Source organism: Electrona antarctica (genome assembly GCF_951216825.1).
Source record: "Electrona antarctica genome assembly, chromosome: 7".
Taxonomy (NCBI): Eukaryota; Metazoa; Chordata; class Actinopteri; order Myctophiformes; family Myctophidae; genus Electrona; species Electrona antarctica.
The window spans coordinates 40630775-40653761 of NC_136812.1; the positions used below are offsets into that span (position 1 = coordinate 40630775).

General features: G+C 42.1%; 2 protein-coding genes across 7 annotated transcripts in view; one reads left to right on the forward strand and one right to left on the reverse strand.

The window, feature by feature from the left end:
• Positions 1–2573: 2573 nt before the first annotated feature.
• Positions 2574–7522, reverse strand: gamt (guanidinoacetate N-methyltransferase). Its single transcript, XM_079506868.1, has 6 exons — positions 7263–7522; positions 5417–5562; positions 5229–5292; positions 4895–4962; positions 4030–4140; positions 2574–2850 (listed from the first exon to the last, which is right to left on the reverse strand). Exons 1-6 carry the CDS (start codon positions 7438–7440, stop codon positions 2710–2712), a joined length of 708 nt encoding a protein of 235 aa, XP_079362994.1. The 5' UTR covers positions 7441–7522; the 3' UTR covers positions 2574–2709.
• Positions 7523–14294: 6772 nt separating this feature from the next.
• dazap1 (DAZ associated protein 1) overlaps positions 14295–22987 on the forward strand; it is a 35356-nt gene continuing 26663 nt past the window's right edge. For 5 of the 6 annotated variants that reach the window (XM_079504911.1, XM_079504913.1, XM_079504912.1 and 2 more), the window contains exons 1-6: positions 14295–14430; positions 17018–17058; positions 19750–19916; positions 20844–20909; positions 21895–22002; positions 22339–22387. In XM_079504911.1, coding sequence (XP_079361037.1) covers positions 14399–14430; positions 17018–17058; positions 19750–19916; positions 20844–20909; positions 21895–22002; positions 22339–22387 — 463 coding nt within the window. In that variant the 5' untranslated portion in view covers positions 14295–14398. The remainder of the gene's footprint in view (positions 14431–17017; positions 17059–19749; positions 19917–20843; positions 20910–21894; positions 22003–22338; positions 22388–22987) is intronic. The other variant, XM_079504915.1, reaches the window with a different exon arrangement.

A 22987-nucleotide genomic window follows, 5' to 3' on the forward strand; every position in this document is an offset into this window, starting at 1 on the left:
GTCATTGTTTAATTCATAATTGATTGATTTTAAACCTTTTATTACACACACACACACTCACACACACACACACACACACACACACACACACACACACACACACACACACAATGGGAGCTGCTTTGGTTGCATGTTGGTCACTGCTTTCTTCAAAGGGCACAATTACAGCAGTTTCCCAATCTCGATTTTCTTATCTGGTTCAGGGATTTAAACCATCAACCCTTCAGTCACAAGCCCACTTCTCTAGGCTCCTAGGTTTTCGTCTGCCAAATATATGCAGGTACAAGATGTGCACAGAAAAGAACACTAAAGCACGCACATTCACTAACTAAAAACCAGGAGCTGGGCCGAGGTCAGAGTCTACAAAGAAAGGTCTGTACACTGGATCAAAATATCCAAAACTTTCAACGTTTATTTAGGTTAAACCGAGAGGTTTGAAACGTCACGTCCAATGGTGTAAAGCAACCTAAATAAACGTTTTAAGTTTATCCAGAGTCCGGTTCTTACACGATATGTACACAATCTCTGTGAATATATTTCCTTGACATTGTGCCATTGATTGTACACAGTTGGGAAATGCAGAATAAAACCAGGGTCCATTCTAATAAAGATTCCATGCCAATTCCACACTGTTGTTCTATGACAAATATGAGCCACTAGGTGTCGCTTATAAGCCGCATTAATGTGCTCTCTTGCTTTTTCCTTGTGTCTTCACTGATTGGCCAGAGCCCAGTGCCAACTCTGACCTTCAGCCCCTCCCCCTTCCCACAGGGTGTTCTGTGCAGACATTTGTGGACTGGACAGCAATCACAGAATTTACTGGAATAATAATCTGTCCTTTTGAGGGATAAAAACAATAATGCATCTTTTTGATGAATTATTTTACATTACTATTGCTTTAACACTGCTATTCAGTATTCTGTTGCTGCACCCTTTGTTCTGCTGCTGCTTGTTTTTAAAGGCGATCACAAATGTTCCAGTATATGTCCAACATTTTCAAAGATAGTGAAAAGAGCTATCTATTAAGTGGTTCGGTAGATGTAAAATCTTTTCCCCCAATTATGTTTGCTGTTATATATTTGGAATTGACCTTTATAAATAGATTAAATACACATTAAACTATTTCTCTGAACCATGCATGTTTGCATAAAAAGGATAGATTGGTCTTTCTTGCCAAACTGTACAATACATCTGAGTCAAATATCACATGAACACTGCCGGGGGGAGTGTGTGTGTGTGTGTCCGTCCTACTGTAGATGTCCTCAGTAAACTTAGCATTGCATCATCCGTCCCCTGAATGATTAATGTGTCCATATCAGGTGGTCACTTATTCCCATGTGTTACAACCGCACACACTAGCATATATTTAACCATTTTCAACCCATATATTTAGCCATTTTCAACCTAGCAGTAGCATCCCTATTCTTTGAATAAATAAACGAAAAGGCAGAAATAGACAATCAACAAGCTACTGCGACCTTGTAGATCTGTTATTTTAGCATTTTGTGAAATAGTACTTAAGTGGTTAAAATGTGTAATACCCACTGTTTATTAGCACTTTTTCTGGGCTGAAGATTAAGGCCGGGTCAAATGATTTTCCTGAGGACCATTGTCCTGTATTTAAAGCGTTGCACAAGATAATGCTGCACAAGAATGTCAGTGACATTCAAAGTCCGATGTTGATGTATGTAGGAGGTGTTAATCTTACAACATGACTGATGTCAAATCAACCTGATTGAGTTGTTGGGACATAGATCTATTGAAACCTGATGAACCATGAGCACTGCACTGCATGGGAGCAGACATATGATATGAGTCTGTCTTGGGCAGACACTTGAGAATAATAATTAACCCATTAAGATATGAGTCAGATTCTAAATGCCTTCTAAACAGTTTTCTGAAAAAGTATGCAGCCATGTTAGCGATGCTCAAACCTTTTCATGTCAAGGATCCTTAAAGGTATATGTATTTGGCCTCCGACCCCCATCTCAAAATAGTTTGTTCCAGCGCCCCGCAGAAGCAAAGGTTTGAGTTAAAAAATGTTCACTTTAAAAGAATATATGTATTCAAAGATTTGCACAAATTCTCAAGATGTTTAAAAAATAGCAGGTCTACAAGCTCGTCATGACACACTGAGCTTGTATATCTGCTAGTTTTGAATAGCCAAAGTATAAAATAATGCTTTTTAGCTAAAATAAAAAATGACACATGCTTTCCTGGTCTTAATGGGTTAAACCCCATTTACTTTGTGTATTGCTGTCCCCCAGTGGTCTATTCTTGGTCCCTCACACATCGTGAGATTGTAGATCTGATATCTTTGCAGATTGTTTGCTTATTTTTGCCTAATTTTCGCCTATTATAACATGCCAAGAATATGGAGACTAGAGTTCATGTGGTTCATCCTTTACAGTCTATGGGTTCATCACGGTTGTTAAATACAGTTACAGTTGAGTTGTAAAGATGCATCAATTAATAGACTGGGCCGTGAGGACAGCACATCAACAAATAAACAACGAAGAGTAATCTTAAAAAGATAAAATAAAATCATGTTAATTAACTGCGGAATGAGAATGTACAGTAGATAAGATTGATTTATTAAAATACATGTTGACACATACAGTACAGGGGTGAGTTTGTTACGTTGTTGACATTTTACAATACAAAAAGAAAAGCGTTACGTGTGGTATGATGCAGCAGTGAAACTAAACTTCAGTCTTTGAGGATGGTGGGAGTGATCATCTTCTTGAAGGAGTAATATTTGCATTCGCTGGGGGGGACAATGTCCATGGTGGTGGTGCTAATCTTCTCCTTCTTGAAACCGGCTTGGACCAGGTGAGACATCTGGGTCTCCTGGAAACAATCATTAATGCATTATCCACTTATCATTAACCTCCACTTTATCTGCACGGGTTGGTAGGGACAACACGTAGGCTTAATCTGTGATCAATATTAAAGGAGCGCATGGATTAAAGTTCTCAGTCGCCGCCACTGATTTCAGTCATTTGGATTCCATAGGAGTCACCATGTCTATGTCATGGCGAATAGCCGATTTTTGATTATTCGTTATTTGATGATTAAAGTGTATTTAAAGTGGTCAAACTAGCGATAGTATACATCTTCCATAAAATCCTAATGATCTCAGGTGTTTCATAAAAGCAAAATCTGGCATTTTGTTTTAAAATACACAATGACCATACTTTTCTTTTGTCAGGGCTGGTATGGAAGGCTTTAGCATCAATCTGCAATTTCTTGGTTGGCTGTACGGCTACCAAAACATGATTTTACGTATTGTGCTAATTGTTTATGATAAACAGCGCTGGTGTGTCAGACTCGCACACAAATTGCAGATTAGGATTTAGCCTAACAACATTCAGTCATGAGATTTTATTTTTTCTTTAATCCATGGGAGCGCCATTTAAAAAAATCTACTCACTGCATCAGAGCAGGGCTGTGGGCTGTTCAGAAACCTGCTAACTAATGACATCATTGCTAGGCACTAGTAGGCAGGCTTGATCATTTCCAACCAAATTTAATTTTTCTATTTCTAACCTTCCGGGAAGAGAAAGGCTGTAGTTTCTATGAGCTTGCAATCCCCATTAAGGATGTAATTGGTAGGCTAGGTTTCTGAACTGTCCACTAACCACCTCTGAAATGCAGAGCGAATGGACAAACCTGGCCTTTGGTGTAGTCGTTTTATTTATGCCACAAAGGCCAAATGCTAGGGCAGCAAGGCCATCAAATAAAACAATGATTTCTATCAATCAGCTGGCATACTTTGGTCAGTGTGGACCGGGCAGTGTGGACTGTGGGCTTAAGTATATCCATTTTTGAATGGCATGATGATGCCAAAAACTAGGGACAACGGCGGGCCGCGGCCTTCATGGCCTCCATGACATTCCTGCCCTGGACTGAGGACCAATTCATTTATAAAGATATGGTTGAAACTGGGTGAAGTGCTCCTTGGAGACTGAATTCAGTTTAAAATGTAACCATAACTATGGTGTTAATAGTGATGTGACTGTAACCCACCTCAAACATCTTTTCAATGTTGTCGTATTTGGTCTTGAGCAGCTCTCCCCAGGAGGTCAGGTTGCAGTATGTGAGGACACCGCCGGTTTTCAGCAGCTTGTGGGCGTAGCCCTACATACACACACACACAAACAGTTAGATGATGTTATTTTAAGCTTTATTTACTCTGGTAAAACCGACAGAGCGTGGTGGATGTTCTATTTCACACAAGCTCCGCCCCCCTTAGGTGGCTCTATCGGTTTTCAACCATTGAGTTAAGAATCCATAGAGCCCTCTTGTGAAACAGGACTTGTTTTAATACATGCAAACAACACCTGCATCCATGTTTGCATGTGCTTCCAGGTTTGCATGTGCATTGCATTTGAGCTCAGAGACGGGCCCATTGTTGTTGGGTTTAACCTTTACGGATTTAGTTCAAACCACAAATTGTTTGTCTTACAAACCAAGAAATGGCTTGCATTGATCATAAACTCTGGCTTAACATGGAACAGTTGACATTTTCTACTGTGGGATTGAATGTGAGGCAACGAATGTATCCATTCCATCCTTTCAAATATGCAGGCAGGGGAGGTTAACTGAGCACGGATGCACTGCTATTACAGCTTAACCGTATATAGCAAACCTTGAATGGCAACTGGAGCAACTATGGTTTAAAGCACCTGCTCAAGGTCACCTCCATCCCCTCCTACATTTCAACTCTTTTCCCCGATTCAAACCTTTTGGTCAAAAGCTAAGTTCTCTAACCTTCAGACTACCTCAACACACACGCTCGCTCTCACTCACTCACTCACTCACTCACACACACACACACACACACACACCTGTTTTGTATAATGAATACAAAACGGGTTAACCAGCATCTTACCTTGATGAAGTCAAACTGGTGGGTGTGCCATTTGTCTTCAGACAGAGGGTACGTGTCATACAGGATACCTGGAGGTCAAGTGAAGAATATTAACACAGACACCAGACCTCTGACAAAGAAAGCTGGTTATGGAATGGAACCTTTGACAATTCACATATTGTACATGTACACTGTACAATATGTGAAATGTAATTTCTTCCGGTGTTGCATGATTGTACATGGCTCTTTAAAATGTAGTAGTATATATCAACCTTTTGTTTGTCATAATTTGCATGTTAAAGCTACAGCATTTATTTGGCATGTCACGTTATGTCCAAAGGCCTTTCTGTCATACCGTCAAAGTGGTTTTCAGGCAGGGTGGGCACCACGTCTTCCCAAAGGCCCTTCAGAGGAACAACCTATGGAACGGTAATCACATTTACAAATTGAGTGCACACTCAAGAGTTATGCAGGCCGAGTCTTTGAAATTAAAGAGTTTGAGAAGCAGTGCTGTAGTGTGTAGACTGTTGAGCTGGTGTTCACCTTGTGTGGCTGAACTTTGGCCCATTCCTGCAGCCTGGCGAACACGCCATCGTTGCACTCAATGATCCAGTGCTCCTCGATGGGGTACGACTCCACTTTGGTGGCAGCGATGGCCATGCCAAACCCGATCTCCAGAACACGACCACCTAATGTCATAAAACAGCCGTTAGGTAACGGTTATCATTCTCTGACACTCCCCCCTTCCAACACGTAGTCAACATTGTTACTTGTAGCTACTTTGCTTGAGGCTTTTTTACAGCTGTGTGCCCAATTACTATACTACAAGTAGTGCTGCTTCTCACAGATGATTTAAACTGAGCAACAATATGCCATTCTTAAGGCCTATTCATACTCCAGTTAGGTGATAAGGTGGCCACTGAAAACTACAATATGTGTTTGGTCCAATGTACTAACACCCAAAACCCAACCCTAAACCAAACCTCACAGGATGACACAGGTTAGTTTTAACCTGCCATTGGTTAGTTCTAACCTGCCATGCATGTCTGGAGCCACTGGTTAGTTTGAACCTGCCACGGGTTAGTTTTAATCTGCCACGCATGTCTGGAGCCACTGGTTAGTTGTCGATCCCGACATGCATGGTGTGGACTAATGCCTGTCGGACTGTTAGTATGTCTAATTAATATGCACCTGCGGTGGTAAACGATTCACCGTTTCGGTGGTCTCCTAATCACCTAAAACTGGAATATGAATAGGCCTTTAGAGCCGAATGCTCTTACTAGTGGACCCCAAAAGTTTGACATTTTGGTCTGAGGGTTAATGCTCTAGACTGGAAATGCCACTCAATGGTTAGGGTTCAACCTTTGGACTGGGGAGCAATTTGTGCTCAGTTTCCTGTCATTGGCAATCAAATAATAGTTTCTGAAGTATGTTTTGTTTGTAGTGGAAATTGTGGTCTACAGGTGGCGCTAGAGGAAAGGCCATAGGGTCACCAAAATACATAGGGTGCCGTGCAATGGTTGCATCCTATTCCCTGGCAGTAGGTTTTGAGGTATCTTGTTTTTGACCCCAGTGTTGTAGGCCTACAGACGCCCTCAGAGCCTTGCAGAGGGGGCTTTAAGTGCTGGGAAAGTGGGAATGCAGGGAAAGCAGTTGGTTGTAGCATGTCATGTGATAGAAATACCGGGGGTGTCCGAGTAGGTTTACACATATCATGGCTACTAGTGTAAGCATATAAATAGATATGGGGGAAGGCCTTTCGCCTCTCTGAGTCTGACCCCTCCAAACCTATCACGTGACGTTAATATGAAATCCCACATTGTTTCATAATCACAAATTATTATCTCGTGCTGGTGCTACGTGTCAATTGCAATCTTGGAAATGATTGAACTCCTCCTCGGAGCTGATATGGGTGCATACGTTTTACGCACGAGCACGACTACGCAATTCCATTCAGACTCGCGGATGGGATGAGCGCAGTGTTATGAAACGTGCTGAAGTGTTTGGTGTTAGGCTTCTTGGAAGAGACACATCTTAAGTTATGTAGTAAGTGACACCTGCTGCCACACACCACTTGTCTATATTCCATATCTCCAGCACGCTTCACGCGTGGGTCGTCGACAAGAGTTACACTTGAACATGTTACGTGTTTTAAAACAATCATGCTCGATTTATTTTCCCATTCAAATCGCGCAAATAGGCTGTTTGGTTGTGGTTGCATAATTGCATAATAAGAGCACCCAGCCCCCAGACACGATGATTATTTAACAACTTGCGCAAATGCGCACTGCCAGCTATGATTTTTGCACGAAATCCCTCTGAACATCGAGGCCTATTAAGCCACTTCCTTTCTTGTTGGTTTACAAACGGGTTTCAGTTTCAGTTGTACCTTTGGAAGCCGCTACAGTCGCCAGTGAGTGCATGTATGGAGTCTCCCAGCGCTCCATGACGGGTTTGCCCAGAATCTCCAGGTGCGTGTCCGCCTCGTTGTACCCGGCGCCCGCGTCATGCCAGCCGGACTTGCAGTCTTCTCCCTTGGAGAAAATGGGCACTGCTGTGGTGGTCATTTTGCAGATTGTTGTTTTTGTGTGGAGGAGTGGTTTTCAATGGGAGTTAACGGGCCAGGCACAGGACTGCTGTCGCCAAGGGTCCGGCAGAATGGAGGGAAGAAATGTGAGACGGATGGGATTTATATAGGGGGTTCAAAAGTGCTGACTGTGCAGGGTGGTCAATGAGAAGGTTGACTACAGCCGCCAAACTGTTGGCTGAAGAATGAGTTACTCATGTATGTTACATTCATTGATGGCCATTGCGTAACATATTTAGCCCCCAGGACACACGTCTCCACCCGGGCAGGTCAGGTTGTGGCCTCCTGGTGGCGCTATAATAGACCAATGTGAAAAGGGTGACATTTCTTCTTACGCCTTGGATGGCAATTGGATTATTTATTATTTGATAATTTGGCCAATGTTTGACCAGTTTTTATAGTATAGTTTGTTGATTACCTTTGATGCATTAATGGTCATTTTTCTTTTCTTTGTCTATTTATTTTTATTGAGGTGTTAAAAATACCTTAAAAGTCCTTAAATTGTGCCTTCACTGTCATCTGGCCCCTGGGTTCCCAACCCACAGGTTGAGAATCACTGGTTCTCAAACATTTTCATGTCAAAGACCCCACAATCTGAGAACCCATCGGGGTCCCCAGACCTCACTTTGAGAACCACTCCACTAGTCACTTCTTCACAAGGTTCATGCTGTCTGCTCCGGAGGCCACCATGCATGCTGTTGTGAACTCATGAGTTCACAATCAGATCAAAGGTCAGGTCCCTCAATAGCAGTCAAAGGGCAGTAGAGATCTGCCTCACCACAGGACAAGTCAGATAATTTGTTTATCAACTGCTGCACAATCCTTATCTGTGCAATTCACCAGGTGGAAAAAGTACTCAATTTGAATTTATTAAGTATCAATTCTGCAATATAGAAAAACTGTCAGGAATTCTAAATGTTCTTGAGTAAAAGTAAAGAAGTATTGGCATACAAATGTACTTAAAGTACCCGAAGTAGAAATACTCTACTCATTATGCAGAATTTCCCATTTCAAGTTTTGAAATGCATTAAAAAAATCTTTCGAAAATAGCCGATCTATAAGCTTGTAGATGTGGAAGTTGGAAAGTTTCTATATGTTTATTTGTCTGCAGCATAAAATACAACATAAAACATGAAACCAATCACATTTAGTAAAAGCTGCATCAATTAAAACGAATAATCATCATGACTGCAATAAGAACGGCAATGATGACTAACCTGTCACCCCCTATCAAGTTCTTACCAACCTTGCATTACAATAACAAGACTTCAATTAAACTTCTCCAATGGAAACATGCAGTAAACAGAAATCAGCACAATCCATTTTGATAAAAGATATAAGACGCCATCCTCCTCCACACTCGGAGCTGCATCATTGAGGGTCAAGAGGGTCAACCTGAAATACCTCAGTTCCATAACAATCTCAGTTTGAATGTAATACGCAGAGTTGGAAGAATTCGTTTTTTTTTTTTAAATATATATATTAATGAATACCTATCATATCCCAAAGGGGAACTTCAGTTTTCAGCTTCACCCAACTGAGTGCTTCCCACAGAGGAGCGTGGATGGGGCAGCAGTTAGGGGTTCAGTGTCTTGCTCAGAGACACTTCAACATATTGCTCAGAATCATACCTGGGAGGCTGGGACCTCCGGAGTCCTAGGCAGGCTCACTAATCATTCAGCTATTGCCGAAGGGTTAGTGAGGTTAGTTGAAAATCTTAGCAACTATAGTGAAAATAGCTGATCTACAAGATCACAATGCATACAATTTGGTGTAAAGGGAAAAAAGATCTGACCAAGTACAGAGCCAACTCAGGCTCTGTACTCTTAAGATGTATTAATTATAGAGGGTTTAAGTGGTTAAGCCAAGGTATCCAAAATCCCAGATGATATCTTCGTCTCATATAACAATATTGATATAATATCGATTATTTAATTATTTATTGATAACTGAGAATAAAAATCAAATCAAACTTTATTTATAGAGCTTTCACACAACCTTAGATGACCAAAGAGACCATCTGTACCTCCAGATGTGGGCAAGAAATCAAAAACCATTGCTCCAGTGATTTGAAATTGATAATTCAAAATATTCTCCTCATTGACTTGCATTGTATGCTGTCAAACAGCTCTCAAAGTCCATGGATCCAGATCCAGAATAGTAAAATCAACAGGAAGTTAACATTTTTATATACCGGTATACATGTAGAGAGTTTGAATGAATGTAGAATTATGTACAGTATGCATATAGATGTGGGGGGCTTAATTTAATTTGACTACATTTTTTTATAATATTTTATTTTGAAAGAAAAATCCTCTCTGTCGCACTTATGCCATTGTGCCAGAGATCACCCTCCCAATGCGCCTGTGCCTAAGGTTGCCTCTAGGTGTTTTAATAAAAGGTCAAGCAAGGTGGCAGTAGCGTACTTTACACTCCCTACTCTGTATGCAAGGAGGATCAAGGAGGTGTTGGGTTGTGTCCAGAAATGCCTGTTTTATCAGTATGTCAAAGGACTTTGTGAGCAGAGAGCTCAGGGCAAATGGCCTGTAGGCCTACTAGGCCTAGTCATTCCAGCCTACGCTGGGCAAGACCTACGCTGTGTAGACAAATCAGTTTACATTCTCTGTGAATGAAACAAGTGTTGTGATTGGTCGAAACAATATTGTATCCAGGGTAAATACATCTGACGGATGTTCCGGCCTGACACTTCTGCCGATACTGTCTCTGCCTTAGGTTGTGACCAGGCTTTTCTCTTCGCAGATGAGTAAGCCTGGGACCGAGGCTACCCCAGCCAGAGTTTAAAGTTCTTCTCATTACATTACATCTGTTACAGGCCCCTTGTTGTCTCTTTTAGTTGTACTGTGCTCAAACCTGAAAAGCAGCTGAGTAGTTGCAAAAGATACCCTGGGCTTTCCTGTGTCCTGTGAACTGTAGATAGTGAATAGACATGTGCCATGGATGCCCATCTTTGGTGCCAGGGACTCCCAATTCTATAAGAGGGTCTGTGTTGTGTTTATGTCTGTTACTGAGCTAAGCGGGCAAATCACCAGACGATCAGCACCACATCTCTTGTGCATGCTATCAGTAGTACCTCCACACATTTTGTTTTTCTTCACGTTTTATGTATATTTGTTGTTTTATTTTATATTCTAAAATGTCAACTCCAAATTTTAGAATAGACATCAATCGGACTTGGATTGGGCTTTAACCATGCCCAAATTTGGAGATCACGGACATGATCAGTATGACGTCATTGAGTCCCCAGAAATAAATTGAGTTGAGTGCAAGCACCTTTATTACCATTGCAGTCTTTCGCCGTAAGAGATGGTTTAGGATTCATAATATCAACATCCAATGTCCTGCCGTCTCCCCACATCTTGGAAAAACTGACATGACATCATCAATATGATGTCATAGATCCTCATGGGAACCACACCGTCATTAGACCCAGTCCAATACAAGTGGCTTTTGTGTTGCCTTGGGTAAAAGTATGTTTTTTTTGTGGCTTTCGCCTTTATTTTATTTTTTTATGGAGGGACAGACAGTAGGCTGACAGGAAATGGGGAGAGAGATGGGGGGGATGACATGCAGTAAAGGCCGCCGGGATCGGGAGTCGAACCCACGGCACACTGCCAGACTGGATTACCAGCCAAGGTGCCTGGACCGCTGAGAAACTAAAGGCACACACACACACACACACACACACACACACACACACACACACACACACACACACACACACACACACACACACACACACACATTTAACATCTTTATTTGCATTCACAATTTACAAGAAATTCTTGAACACAAACCATAGTGGATGCACAAACTTGGAAAACTACGCTTCTATGCTTCAGGATACAGATCACGGGTACAGAAAGCATCGCCTTCTCCATATATGGCGACTGCCAATTATTGCAGACACTGAACAGAATTTTGCAGATGCCTTAGCTCTCGTACACACACACACGCACACAAACACACACACACACACACACACACACGCATGCACGCATGCACACAAACACACATCAAGACGGTACAAAAAAACAAATCTCATGCTGGCTTGGTTTCCCCCTTGAATTGCTGTTTCTAAATCAGTCCTTTGCCAATCATTTGGTATCATAATATGAAGGAAGAAACTCTATCTCCCTATGCATTAGAAAATGTACTTCTGATTAACATTTCTGTCACTCAGAACTTCAGGCAATAATAATAAAACCACCAATCGAATAATCAAAAGATATACCTGTATTTCCTTGCAAACATTCCAAGATTACACACACAATATGATTGGATTGGGAAAACAATTATTGTGGTGATTGCTTGATTTTGCATCAATTATTCACAAAATCACATAAAATGGCCTGTTCAGTGTTTAATCAATGGTACATGGACAAGAGAGCTCCACGTATACTTTGCCAACTGCAGCTCTCTGCCTGCAGCGTAAAGCATAGATCTCTTCTGCCCACCTTGTAACTTGCTGTAAAAACAGCTTTGTGGAGGAATCAGTGCTGTTCATTTCCCAATCCCCTCCATATAGTATACACATACAGTACAGTACTTTCAGAACCAGTGTTTTTCGGATACATGTTCCTTAATGTGATCATCATATATTCATTGGTATGTATAGTGTATTTTAAAGTGCGTACGGTTGATGAATGATATTAATTTATTGGGTGTAGTATATTAGTAATAGGTTAACCTAATCTTGTAAATTGAGACAGACTTTGCCCACACAGTTTTCAAATGCTTCATGCCTAACACAGTCGGACTCTTTACATCGGAAGTGCTGAAAATGTGTAGAAAGCGGATGTCCTCACTCCTTTGTTTTGTCTTTGGAGTCATGTAAATAACCCCTACTGGAATGGTAAATGGTGCATTTATATAGCAACTTTATCCAAGACGCTTTACATAGATTGTGCATTACATTCACCCTTTCACACACACACACACACACACACATTCATACACCATGCAAACCATCAACCTGCACATCAGGAGCAATTAGGAGTTCAGCGTCTTGCTCAAGGACACTTCAACACTAACTCTGGGGGAGCTCGGGTTGGAACTGGGAATCTTGCGGTTCCCATCCGGCCACTCTACCCCTGAGCCACCACCACCTGGAGACTATAGCTTGCTGCTTATCAGAAATGGAAAGTCCAAAATATATTTTGAAATAATACATTATCATCAACCGAAATTATATGATAGCTTTCTGTCATCATTTTGTGAGGCGTAGCATTTGAAGACCATGGGAGAGTTGTCTGACTTGCATGGGCAATATATTAATATTATATCAAGGCACGGCATCCCAATCCCTACACGGCACTTTGAGTGGCATTTGGAGAAAACGCTCTCGCCAGAACATGATTTACTATTCTGTGCTGTGCCTATTCGGGTCGTAAATCGAACAGCGCTGAGTCGGCTCAGTTGAACTTCGCAACGTTCGGCACGGCAACTCGCTCGCTTTAGCACGCTCGGTGTTGCCTCACGTGGCTCTAGTTTGCTTGAGACGACCGCGCCTCTGTCAAAAACTATACTTGATCGATTCACAGTTGCTGTAGATGAGAGGCACTTCTGCCTTGGCCACAGATGCAGGGTATGGTTATAAGCACTAGCTGTGTAGGATTTAGAATGTCGCTATCGAGACTATATAGCTGGGTTTTGGATGTCGTAATATCGTGATATGGCATACAGTAAGTGTAAGTGTAACACGTTGGTGAGCTTGTAGGTCAGCTATTTGTGAAAATGTTTTAATCTTACTCTTTTTGTATACAACTTCCACCTTCCACCTTGCAAAAATCCACCTGTTGGTGGCGCTATAACAGACCAATGTGAAAAGGGATATATTCCTCAGCCTAGTAGGGAAGTCTGTGAAAGATTTCACGTAAATTGCATGCTCCGTTCATGATTTGAGGCTTTTTGTTCAAAACGGGCCAATCCTGCAAACTTTGAAAGCCAATGTTAGCCAATTAGGATGGAATCTGAAATATCGGACAGATCCGCCTTGAACACATGCCTATAGAGATAGTGTGTAACGATTTGCGGGATTTTTGGACAGAATCTGGAGGAGTAATATTAAAATATGTGTTTTTCAAAAGTCGGCCTGGTGGGGCTATAACAGGCCGTTTTGGAAAATTTGGGGCAGAGGTTCATCGTTGGCATCCAGGGAGTGTGTGTGCAAAATTTGGCATCGACCAGGTTAACGGTGCCGAAGATTAGCTGGTAACAGACAGACGGACGGACAGACACACACACGGACTCACACATACACAGACGGAGTACAAAACATACTCTCTCCCCAAGCCTTCGACCTGGTGGAGACAATAACAACATAATAATAACGGACATGTCACATGCCCCCCAAAATAAGAACACCTGTGACCTGGTTGGTTGCTTGGTCGGTCAGGCCTCATACACACATATCAAACGAAAGTTCTGTGTTCCGTCTGTGTTTCATGTTTTTCCAATGGAAGTCACATGGTTTGACCAAACACTTGTGTTTAATGGGGGGAGGGGGGCAATCAAACACAAATGTTTGGTCAAACCACGTGACTTCCATTGGAAAAGCATTGAGGCGGCCATGAAACACAGACGGAACACAGAATGTTCGTTTGATATGTGTGTATGAGGCCTCAGAAAGCATGACAACAACCCAATCTCATTTGCATAATAATGCACGGTCCCTTTAATCGCGCCACGCCCCCTGCAGGCCTGCCCCCCCTGTGGTGATCCACGTCGTCATTGCGCAGAAACAGTTTGAACCAGAAAGCGGAGAGTGACCTTCCTCTAGCCTCCTCCTCCTCCTCCTCTCCTCCAGTCAGTCAGACACAGCAGAGAGCAGCAGTGTGTCTGTGGGGCAGCAGCAGCAGCTCCACTCCAATCCTCTCCTCTCTCCTCACACACACTACACTCCACAGCCTCACACAAAAATGAACAACAACTTAGCCGGAGATGAAGTCGGGTAAGCAAGACATTTAACATCTCCCATTGATTTGATTGCGTGTTAATTTGCATCTTTTTAATGAATGACTGAATTGATCCGAATAAAGCGTTAACTTTTCTCCTCACCCCGGCATGCCCTCTCTCTCTCTCTCCCCCTCTATGTCTCTCTCTCCCCCCCTCTCTCTCATCTTCTATTATAATCTCATCATCTGTCATTTGACAGCTAACGGCTAGCCGACGTTAGCTGTCAAATGTACAGTCTACTACAGTGTACTACTCTACTAGCAGGCTAGGCGAACGTCAGTGGAAGTTAGCTATCATTAGCTAGCCTTGGGTTGACAGACAGAGAGATTATAAAAAAACCGAAAGACTACTTTTAAAAGTGAAATTCCTTCTCGGCCGTTCGGGTCAATGCAGGTGCAACTTTGCAGCTTTGGTGCGGTTCGTCGCAGAATGAGATGCTCGACTCGAGCCCCGGGTTTTAGCACGTGGCTAGTGTGAAACACAGGAAAAGTGTAGTTAGTGTTGTTACTGTGCAGAGTACAGTACAGTGTTCAGTACAGTAGTGACTGTGAGCTAGCGTCATGCTAACGTTAGTTAGCCGCAGCAGAGCCGACGGAGAGGACTGAGAGCTTCTCTTCTCTCGGTGCTGCCAGCTGAGCGAGGACATTTAGCGGGCGTTCTGATAGGATAGGACAGGATGACCAGCCGTCATAGGGCTGGGCGATATTCCGATATATATATCGACATGTATCGATCATTGGCTGTCATTGCAATTGAATAGAATAGAATATAGTTTATTTTGACATTTTGGAGCTCAGCTCCCTATGTCAGCATTTTAAAATATACTACAGACAAAGCAGACATGACATCATATCATAATCTTTATTGTGTTTAAAAATCCTTTAAATATTGCCAATCCTTATTGCAGTGTTGTAATGTCTTAAATCACACTGCAAAGCAATTACAAAGTCGTTCTGTGGCAACTGAAAATGACAAATGCACTTTGAATTCTCAGTGGCATTATGTGACAAATATATAAACTAAACAATTTGACTGATTCCCCCCCCCCCCCCCCCCCCATAGCCGATGACCTGAACAGATACATTATGAAGGTCTTCTGGTTATCTATCTATCTATCTATCTATCTATCTATCTATCTATCTATCTAGTATCTATATCTATCTATCTATCTATCTACATACATAGATGTACAGTATTATGTTTCTGATGTTAAACAGAACATGATGTTTAGAACAGGTATTACTACAGTATGTATATCAGATACAAACAGAATGATTGACTGTAACAGACTATAACATAATACACTGTAGCCTATATTTTGGCCAGCACAGTTTTATGAACACTTAAAACAACTGGACTGCAGCAATGACAAAATATGTAGCTGAGCATCTTCTATAATTTATATCATCAGTGCTAGAAAGATGTTATTACGCAATTATACGCAATTAAATTACCCTCTCGCTCTGTCTACAATTTTGGTCGATCAGATGCTTATTAATTAAGAAGTCATTACACATTTCCATAAACGCGCGCGCACACACACACACACACACACACACACACACACACACACACACACACACACACACACACACACACACACTATATATATGTGTGTATGTCTTGTGCCTGCTCTGCTGTTGGATTCAGGGGCGTTTTCAGGGTGAATGATTGCCCCTTTAACCTTTTATACCCCTGTATAATTCTGATGCTTCTGGGTAAAATCGCATTACAGGTTGAATGCTTTATCACCTCACTGGCAGAGTGAATAAGAGGCATTGCTTATGTCGTCTCTGTCGGGTGGCTAACCTCATATGTCCAAAACTCTTACTGTTCAGGATTCAAACGCCGCGTTTCAAGCTTGCAGATCTGCTACTACTACTAAAAAAACACAAAAAGTTAGAATATGGAGATAAGAGGTTTCGAATTATCTGGTAGTACTTGCATTATGTGAGACTGAAGTGCGTGCGTGCGTGCGAGTGTGTGTGTGTGTTTGTGTGCATGCTTGCGTGCGTGCTACAGCTTGTCCATAGTTTACCTTAGCTTGCTAAATGCTATCGTTATTTGCCAGGTTACGTGGCAGCAGGAGGATTCATAACAAGACCTTTATTGTCGGGTCCAAAAACAAGGCACTGTTGTGAGGGGGAAATGACTTCCAGGGCCTCAGTGCCAGCTTCCCAGCTACATAACTCTAGTATTTGCTTTGGTTCATTATTCATAGTCATCGAGCATCAAGTGACGTAGCGTTGTTGTGTAATAGTGCAGTAATTGACTGGTTAGTCAGCTTTAACACCAACATCAGCAGTCAAACTGTTTTAATCTTCATATACCTGCTATATTATTATGTGTCTTTAATCTGACCAGTGTGACCACAGTTACCATTAGTTCTGTTACAGTCAAGGTTCAAGGTTGTACTTTATTTTTGGTCTTGTGTACACTGTACAAACCAAAACTTATTTTGGTTTGGCTTCCTTCCTTCAGGCTATGCAGCAGCATAATAATGATAGAAATCATAATATATAATATATGGCAATTGTTCGTTGAGAGTGGAAATCATGACTGACTTGTTTACTTATCTTTAGAAAACTTTTTGTGGGTGGCTTGGACTGGAGTACAACACAAGGTGAGTCTATAATGAACCTTTACTCTAATATGTATTCATCGATGCTGTAATAATGTCATGTGTTTAAATAAATGCCAAAATAACATAAATAAATTAAATAGTACAGGGAGAACTCTGCCTGGGGCTGCTATCTGTGTTATGTACAGGTGTTAAATGTGGTTGTTTTTTATAGTGTGATTGTTCACAGTGGAACTAAGCCTTAGGGCTTTTTTTGCATTTTTTTAAATGAGTGATATTATTGTGTGTTGTTGTCAGCACATGAAAGTGTTGATGTGCTGAGTGCTCGCCAAATAAATTCAATCAGTCAATTATAACGACATTGTTTTAACTACATCATGGTTGTAACTACAAGGATATTTGACTACTACATGGTTATTAACTTCATGGATATGTGATAAATATATATATTTAGGAGTTATATAGTGGTGTGAAAGAGTATTTCCGGGTGGCAGTTCACCTGGAGTGGCAGGTTGGCAGACTTGGCTAACCTGTTCGTAGATGCTGGTAAGAGCAAGGTGACTTGCCAGCTGTTGGTAAATTAATGGAGGCTGGTCTTCTCTAGCCTGTCTAATAAGCCAGACTCAAATCACACTGTCTTGTGGTATTTGAGTCTGGAGATGCTGTGTATGGATCTTGTTTCCCGGGGGGCGGGTTCAAACATTTTCTCTTTGACGCAATTGGTCAGAGCTACTGTCAGTCAAAGGTCTCAAGCATTGAACGTCACTGTACCAAAGCCAGTTCTCTGGTGTAGGAAATGGGCGTACAATTGAGCCTCTCCAGACCGCAATCCGCTGGCAGGCAATTTTTTTTTGCCAACGGCTGATTCGGTCTGGCTTATTAGCCAGGCTAGGTCTTCTCTTCCAGTCTGTAGAGAGACCACTACTCATTTGGAGGCCCTATTCTATCCTAATGTCACTCTGCCTGGTAAATAAATAGCTGTCAGGTTTGAAATACAGCCACCAGCCACCTAATGCAAAGTGTGAGCTGCACAGATGCTCAACACAATGTGCATGCGATCGCAACTTCAAGGACCAGCTCTCAGTCATACTACTATTCATATTGAAAGACGTACTCATTCATACTTCAGCCGAGGCGCCGCCGTCATTATTTTCAGGGAGACTGCAGTCTTGGCACATTGTAGTAGGCCATTCAAACCGAACCAGGGATGAGTTTGTCTGGACAAAACCCCTGGGCCATCAGAGTCCCTTCCCTAAGTCATGCGTGATTGGATGGCGTGTGTCTCTTTTGACGGATCAGTAGCTACAGCGTTGTGTGTTTGTGTGTGTGTAATGTGTATCTGGACTTGTTTCCTTGGACTGAAGCCCCAGGGTTTTGCAGTGATGTGAAAAGCCCTGATGATGACTCCCTCGTTTGTTGAAACTTGCATGCCTTGCCTCCGAGGGCGTGTATGGGCATTAAATAAATTAATCGTGTGTATATTTTCCACCGGTGGTGGTGTCATGACAGCGGGTCAATGCTCTTGTTTTTTCTAGAGGAGTGTCTCTCAACTCTTATTCTTGATGTGGAGCAACTGTACCTTGAAATAATCCGCAATACCCACTAATGTTACCCCAAGATTCAACCATGGTCATTAGAGCGTACATGCGGTCTCCTTTGTCATTGTATGTAGCTGTGGTATTTTTAGTTTTACTCCATCATCTGGCCTCTCCTTTGTTCCAGTAATGGCCTGGGTGCAGGTTGCACTGTTAAATCTCTGTGTAAAATGACTTTCGTTGGATACTTCATCGTAATAAAAACTGAATCGTAAGGGTTCTTGTTCTGGTAGATCAGGGGTTTTCAACTGATTGTGAACCAGGGGAACCGCCACTCTGACTAAGAATCAACCTGGGCGCACAACCGTTATTTTGGGATAGGATAAGGTGATTTAATTGTGCATACTTGCTATGCAATGTATCCCATGTCTATACATGCCACTATTTCTCAACCGATGGTCTATGTACTACTAGTGGCCCATGGCATAATTGGCCTGCAAGTGGGCCATGGGAAAATGTTTTAAAATATCAATAAAATGCCTTTATAAATGTATTACAGTATTTTTTTTAAATAATACAGTATTTAAAAAGTCCATCAAATGTAAGAAAATATGAATTAAATCATGACTGTTTGTTAAGTGCTTGATTTCATTCATTGCACGATACTACGTGCAACAACAATGTATATCAAGCCCAGGCATTATTTAACCAAAACAAAAAAAAGAAAGTGCCACTGATCTATTCCTAGGCTATCCCACACCACGGTTACCCTTCTTCCATTCTCTTACTGTATCCAACCTTCCATTAAACTCAGGTGAACCTATTAAGGTTTAACTACACTGCCGTACTGATGGAGCAGACACATGGTGACATGATTATATGGGCACATTTAACACTAATAATGATGACTCAATCACACTTACACTTCTTGAGATTCTAACTCCTTTAACTGACAACATTGACACACTTCCACGGAACAGTGCACAAAAGTTTGGTCCACTGTTCCGTGGAAGAAAATATACAAAGTCTTCACTTTGCTACATTACTAAAGGAATGGAATGGTCAGCGACCACATGCAATAACTTCACGGTCCACCAGTGGTCCACGGACCACCTGTTGAAAACCCCGCCCTGTGGTAGATGAATAAATTCGGTGTTGAAACACTGCTCCATGATTATTCTCTTTTTCTTTCCATCAGAAACACTGAGGAACTACTTCTCACAGTATGGAGAGGTAGTGGATTGTGTCATCATGAAGGATAAAACCACAAACCAGTCGCGGGGCTTTGGCTTTGTCAAATTCAAAGACCCCAACTGTGTTCGGACAGTGTTGGAGACCAAACCACATAATCTAGATGGCAGAAATGTGAGTATGCTAAAGTAGATAATCCACATAAATAAGGGTTTCTTCCTCATTTCAATGAGTTCTAAAGGTGGCCTTACACTAGCCGATAATCAGGCATTTTTGACGCTCGGGGGGTGCCCGACCGCTCAAAGCGCGATCGGGATCGGCCCGATCGACATCAAGAATGTTTGATATTTGCTCTGCCCCGCTCCGATTATCCTGTAGTGTGTGGTGCTATCAGATTTCAGATTGAAAAAAATCGGCTAGTGTAAGGCCACCTTTAGTGTTGGTAAAACTATTCTGATGGAGATATAAATAATAAATATTGCTATTGTAAATATGCATATAGGCAACAGTGCTGCTACAGCAGATTATGAAGATTTCCATATCATGAATTAGTAAATTAGCTGTGGTTAAGTGACTGATGTTATTTTCTTAAACGTTTTCTCTAGAGGTGATCTGCTGGAAACAAGACCTTGTAATTGGCTTAATTTATACTCCGTCACACAACTGTTGCTTGCCGAATATAACGGATTTTCAGGCTAACAGTGCGTCTTGATGCAACGCAATGCGTAGTTAACCTGATAATGGGTTGTTTTCGCCAAGCTACACCACAGTACTACGGAGCCGTAATAATGAATGAGCAAATTATGATTTACTCTCAGCACAATGATCCCACTATAATGTCTATGCACCATAAATGAGATATTGCTTCCATTTCTCTGTTGGCAGAGGCAATGAAGGACATAAAATTTTATTTGCCGTGCACTTAATGAATGCATGTCATCCAGCAGTGTGTATATGTTTCCCTGCTGCACCACGTGAGTCAGGCTAATGCATCGGATTGGTTGCAGGAAGAGCATTTCAAGGTGCTTTTCATTCAGCGCTGAGGTCAAATGTGTTCTTTCTTTCTTTATTTCTTTCTTTCTTCCGCTTCATTTCTGTCAGATTGACCCCAAGCCATGTACTCCCAGAGGAATGCAACCTGAAAAATCACGAAGCAAGGAGGGCTGGGTAAGGAGCAGTGCGTTTTTTTGTACCGTGGAGTGTAGTCTCCGGCTATGTTTGTCCTCTGTTTGATGAAGGGCTGTACTAGCCGTCAGTGTCTCCTTGTCTCCTTCCTGAGGTTCTACTCTAGTTTCTGCCCCACGTGTCACACAGAAACCCCAATCCTTCATCTGTAAAAAATGTCCTTTGTCTTTGACCTACATGTAATCGTACAATCATTTTCCAGGAGTCTCTCCGGCAACACACAATCCAGGCTCCTGATTGTGGCTTTAATATAGCATGTTGTTAAATCACATTATTGGCTATAAGCCAATAATGTAACATTTATGTCGTAAGAATCTTTTATTTATTTATATATTTTTTGTGAATGAGGCCCTCTTTGTCTACCAAAAGGGACAGCGTTCGCTGACATCTAGTTACATTAAGTCCTTTGTACGTCTTCCTTTTTCTTATTACTAAGGAAATAGAAGACACACGCAGTTCTTTAAAAGTTATTGATGGCGTAAGCACTTCTAGGCCTATATGGTGCATGAGCGCAGCGCAGACGTATACACAGCGGTGGCGAAACGCCCAGTAATTCAGAATTAAGTGGATTGTACCAGCTCTCCGTGGAGGCGAGTGTTTGCATTGACATGACATGTTAAGAATTATACCCCAGGGCAAGAAGAGAACCTAATTTCCCCTGCTTCTACTGTCTGACTAGATGACGGCTAAGTGCCTCCACAGTACAAATCCTCAGTGTTCATTTAACTCTGAGAGTGTACAAATGGAACCAAATGGACCCTTACGGGTCAATGTTTTCCCATTTGTACACTCTCAGAGTTCAGGGTGTCCATTCCATTGTATTCCCTTTTTTATGCACAACCCTGAAATAATGGTCCATTTGGTTCCATTTGTACACTCTCAGAGTTCAGGGTGTCCATTCCATTGTAATCCCTTTTTTTTTATACCACGACCCTGAAATCCATACACTTCCTGTTTTGTCTTGCAGAAGGGCAGCAAAGCCGATAGCAATAAATCAAAGAAGATATTTGTCGGTGGGATCCCCCATAACTGCGGCGAGCCGGAGCTCAGGGACTATTTCAATAGGTTTGGAGTGGTGAGTATCGCCCGGGCCGCCATTAACGTTCACGTCTGTTCACTTCATTATAAAGAGCCAATGCCTGAGTGCCTGTGACATTGAGCAGGGTCAATCGTTACAATAATAGGCGGTGTCATACCTGTCATAAAACAGCGGACGGTTTATGGTGCCTTGTTTGTGCCCGAAAATAGCCAATCGTGAAATTGTAGATTTGACTATTTTCGGGTGCGCGGCAAATCTGGCAGCTAAGTACTATGAGCTTGAGGAGTCAGAAGTGAGACGGCAAATAATGAATGAACAGATGTATTCTAAATGGAGCCGGTGTTTTTTTTTCTTCCTTTTGTTCTGTTGAAGGTCACAGAGGTGGTTATGATCTATGATGCAGAGAAGCAGAGGCCCCGAGGTAAAAGCTGATCCTGTTCTTCAACCACCCCCCCCCCCCTCCTTCCCTCCCTCCAAACCCACCCACCCCACCCCCTGTCCATACCTTCACCATCTTAAAATCTCATGACAAACTGTTCTGACCCAATGACGGAAAAAAATCAGCCCCCCCCCCCCCCCTAATACAAACTCAGATAATGTAATGTTGTGAGTCATAACGGCTGGGAACATCTTGTTCGTAATTTTTCAGGATTTATTTTTGCCATTTTATATTTCAGTCGGATAGGTCAGCGTAGCGAGACAGACAGGAAACCATGGGCAGAGAGAGGAGAGATGTGTGAGAAAAAGACGGGAGTCAGATTCGAACCCGGGTCCTCGCGCTCGCCGGAAGCATATGGTCTGTGCACTATAGGCTGCAGTGGACTTTAACGTAGACAAGATGATCTGATCTTTGGTCATGCAGGCATGTTGGTACGTGGAACATGACCGTGTCCTTTCATGACCTTGTGGGACAGAATTTGTCCCAGTTTCATTCAGTTTTTTGCATCAGCTGTTTTTATTATTCCATCTGTGACGTTGTAGTGGCCATAATTATATGCCATAATCTGGTATTATGGTACAT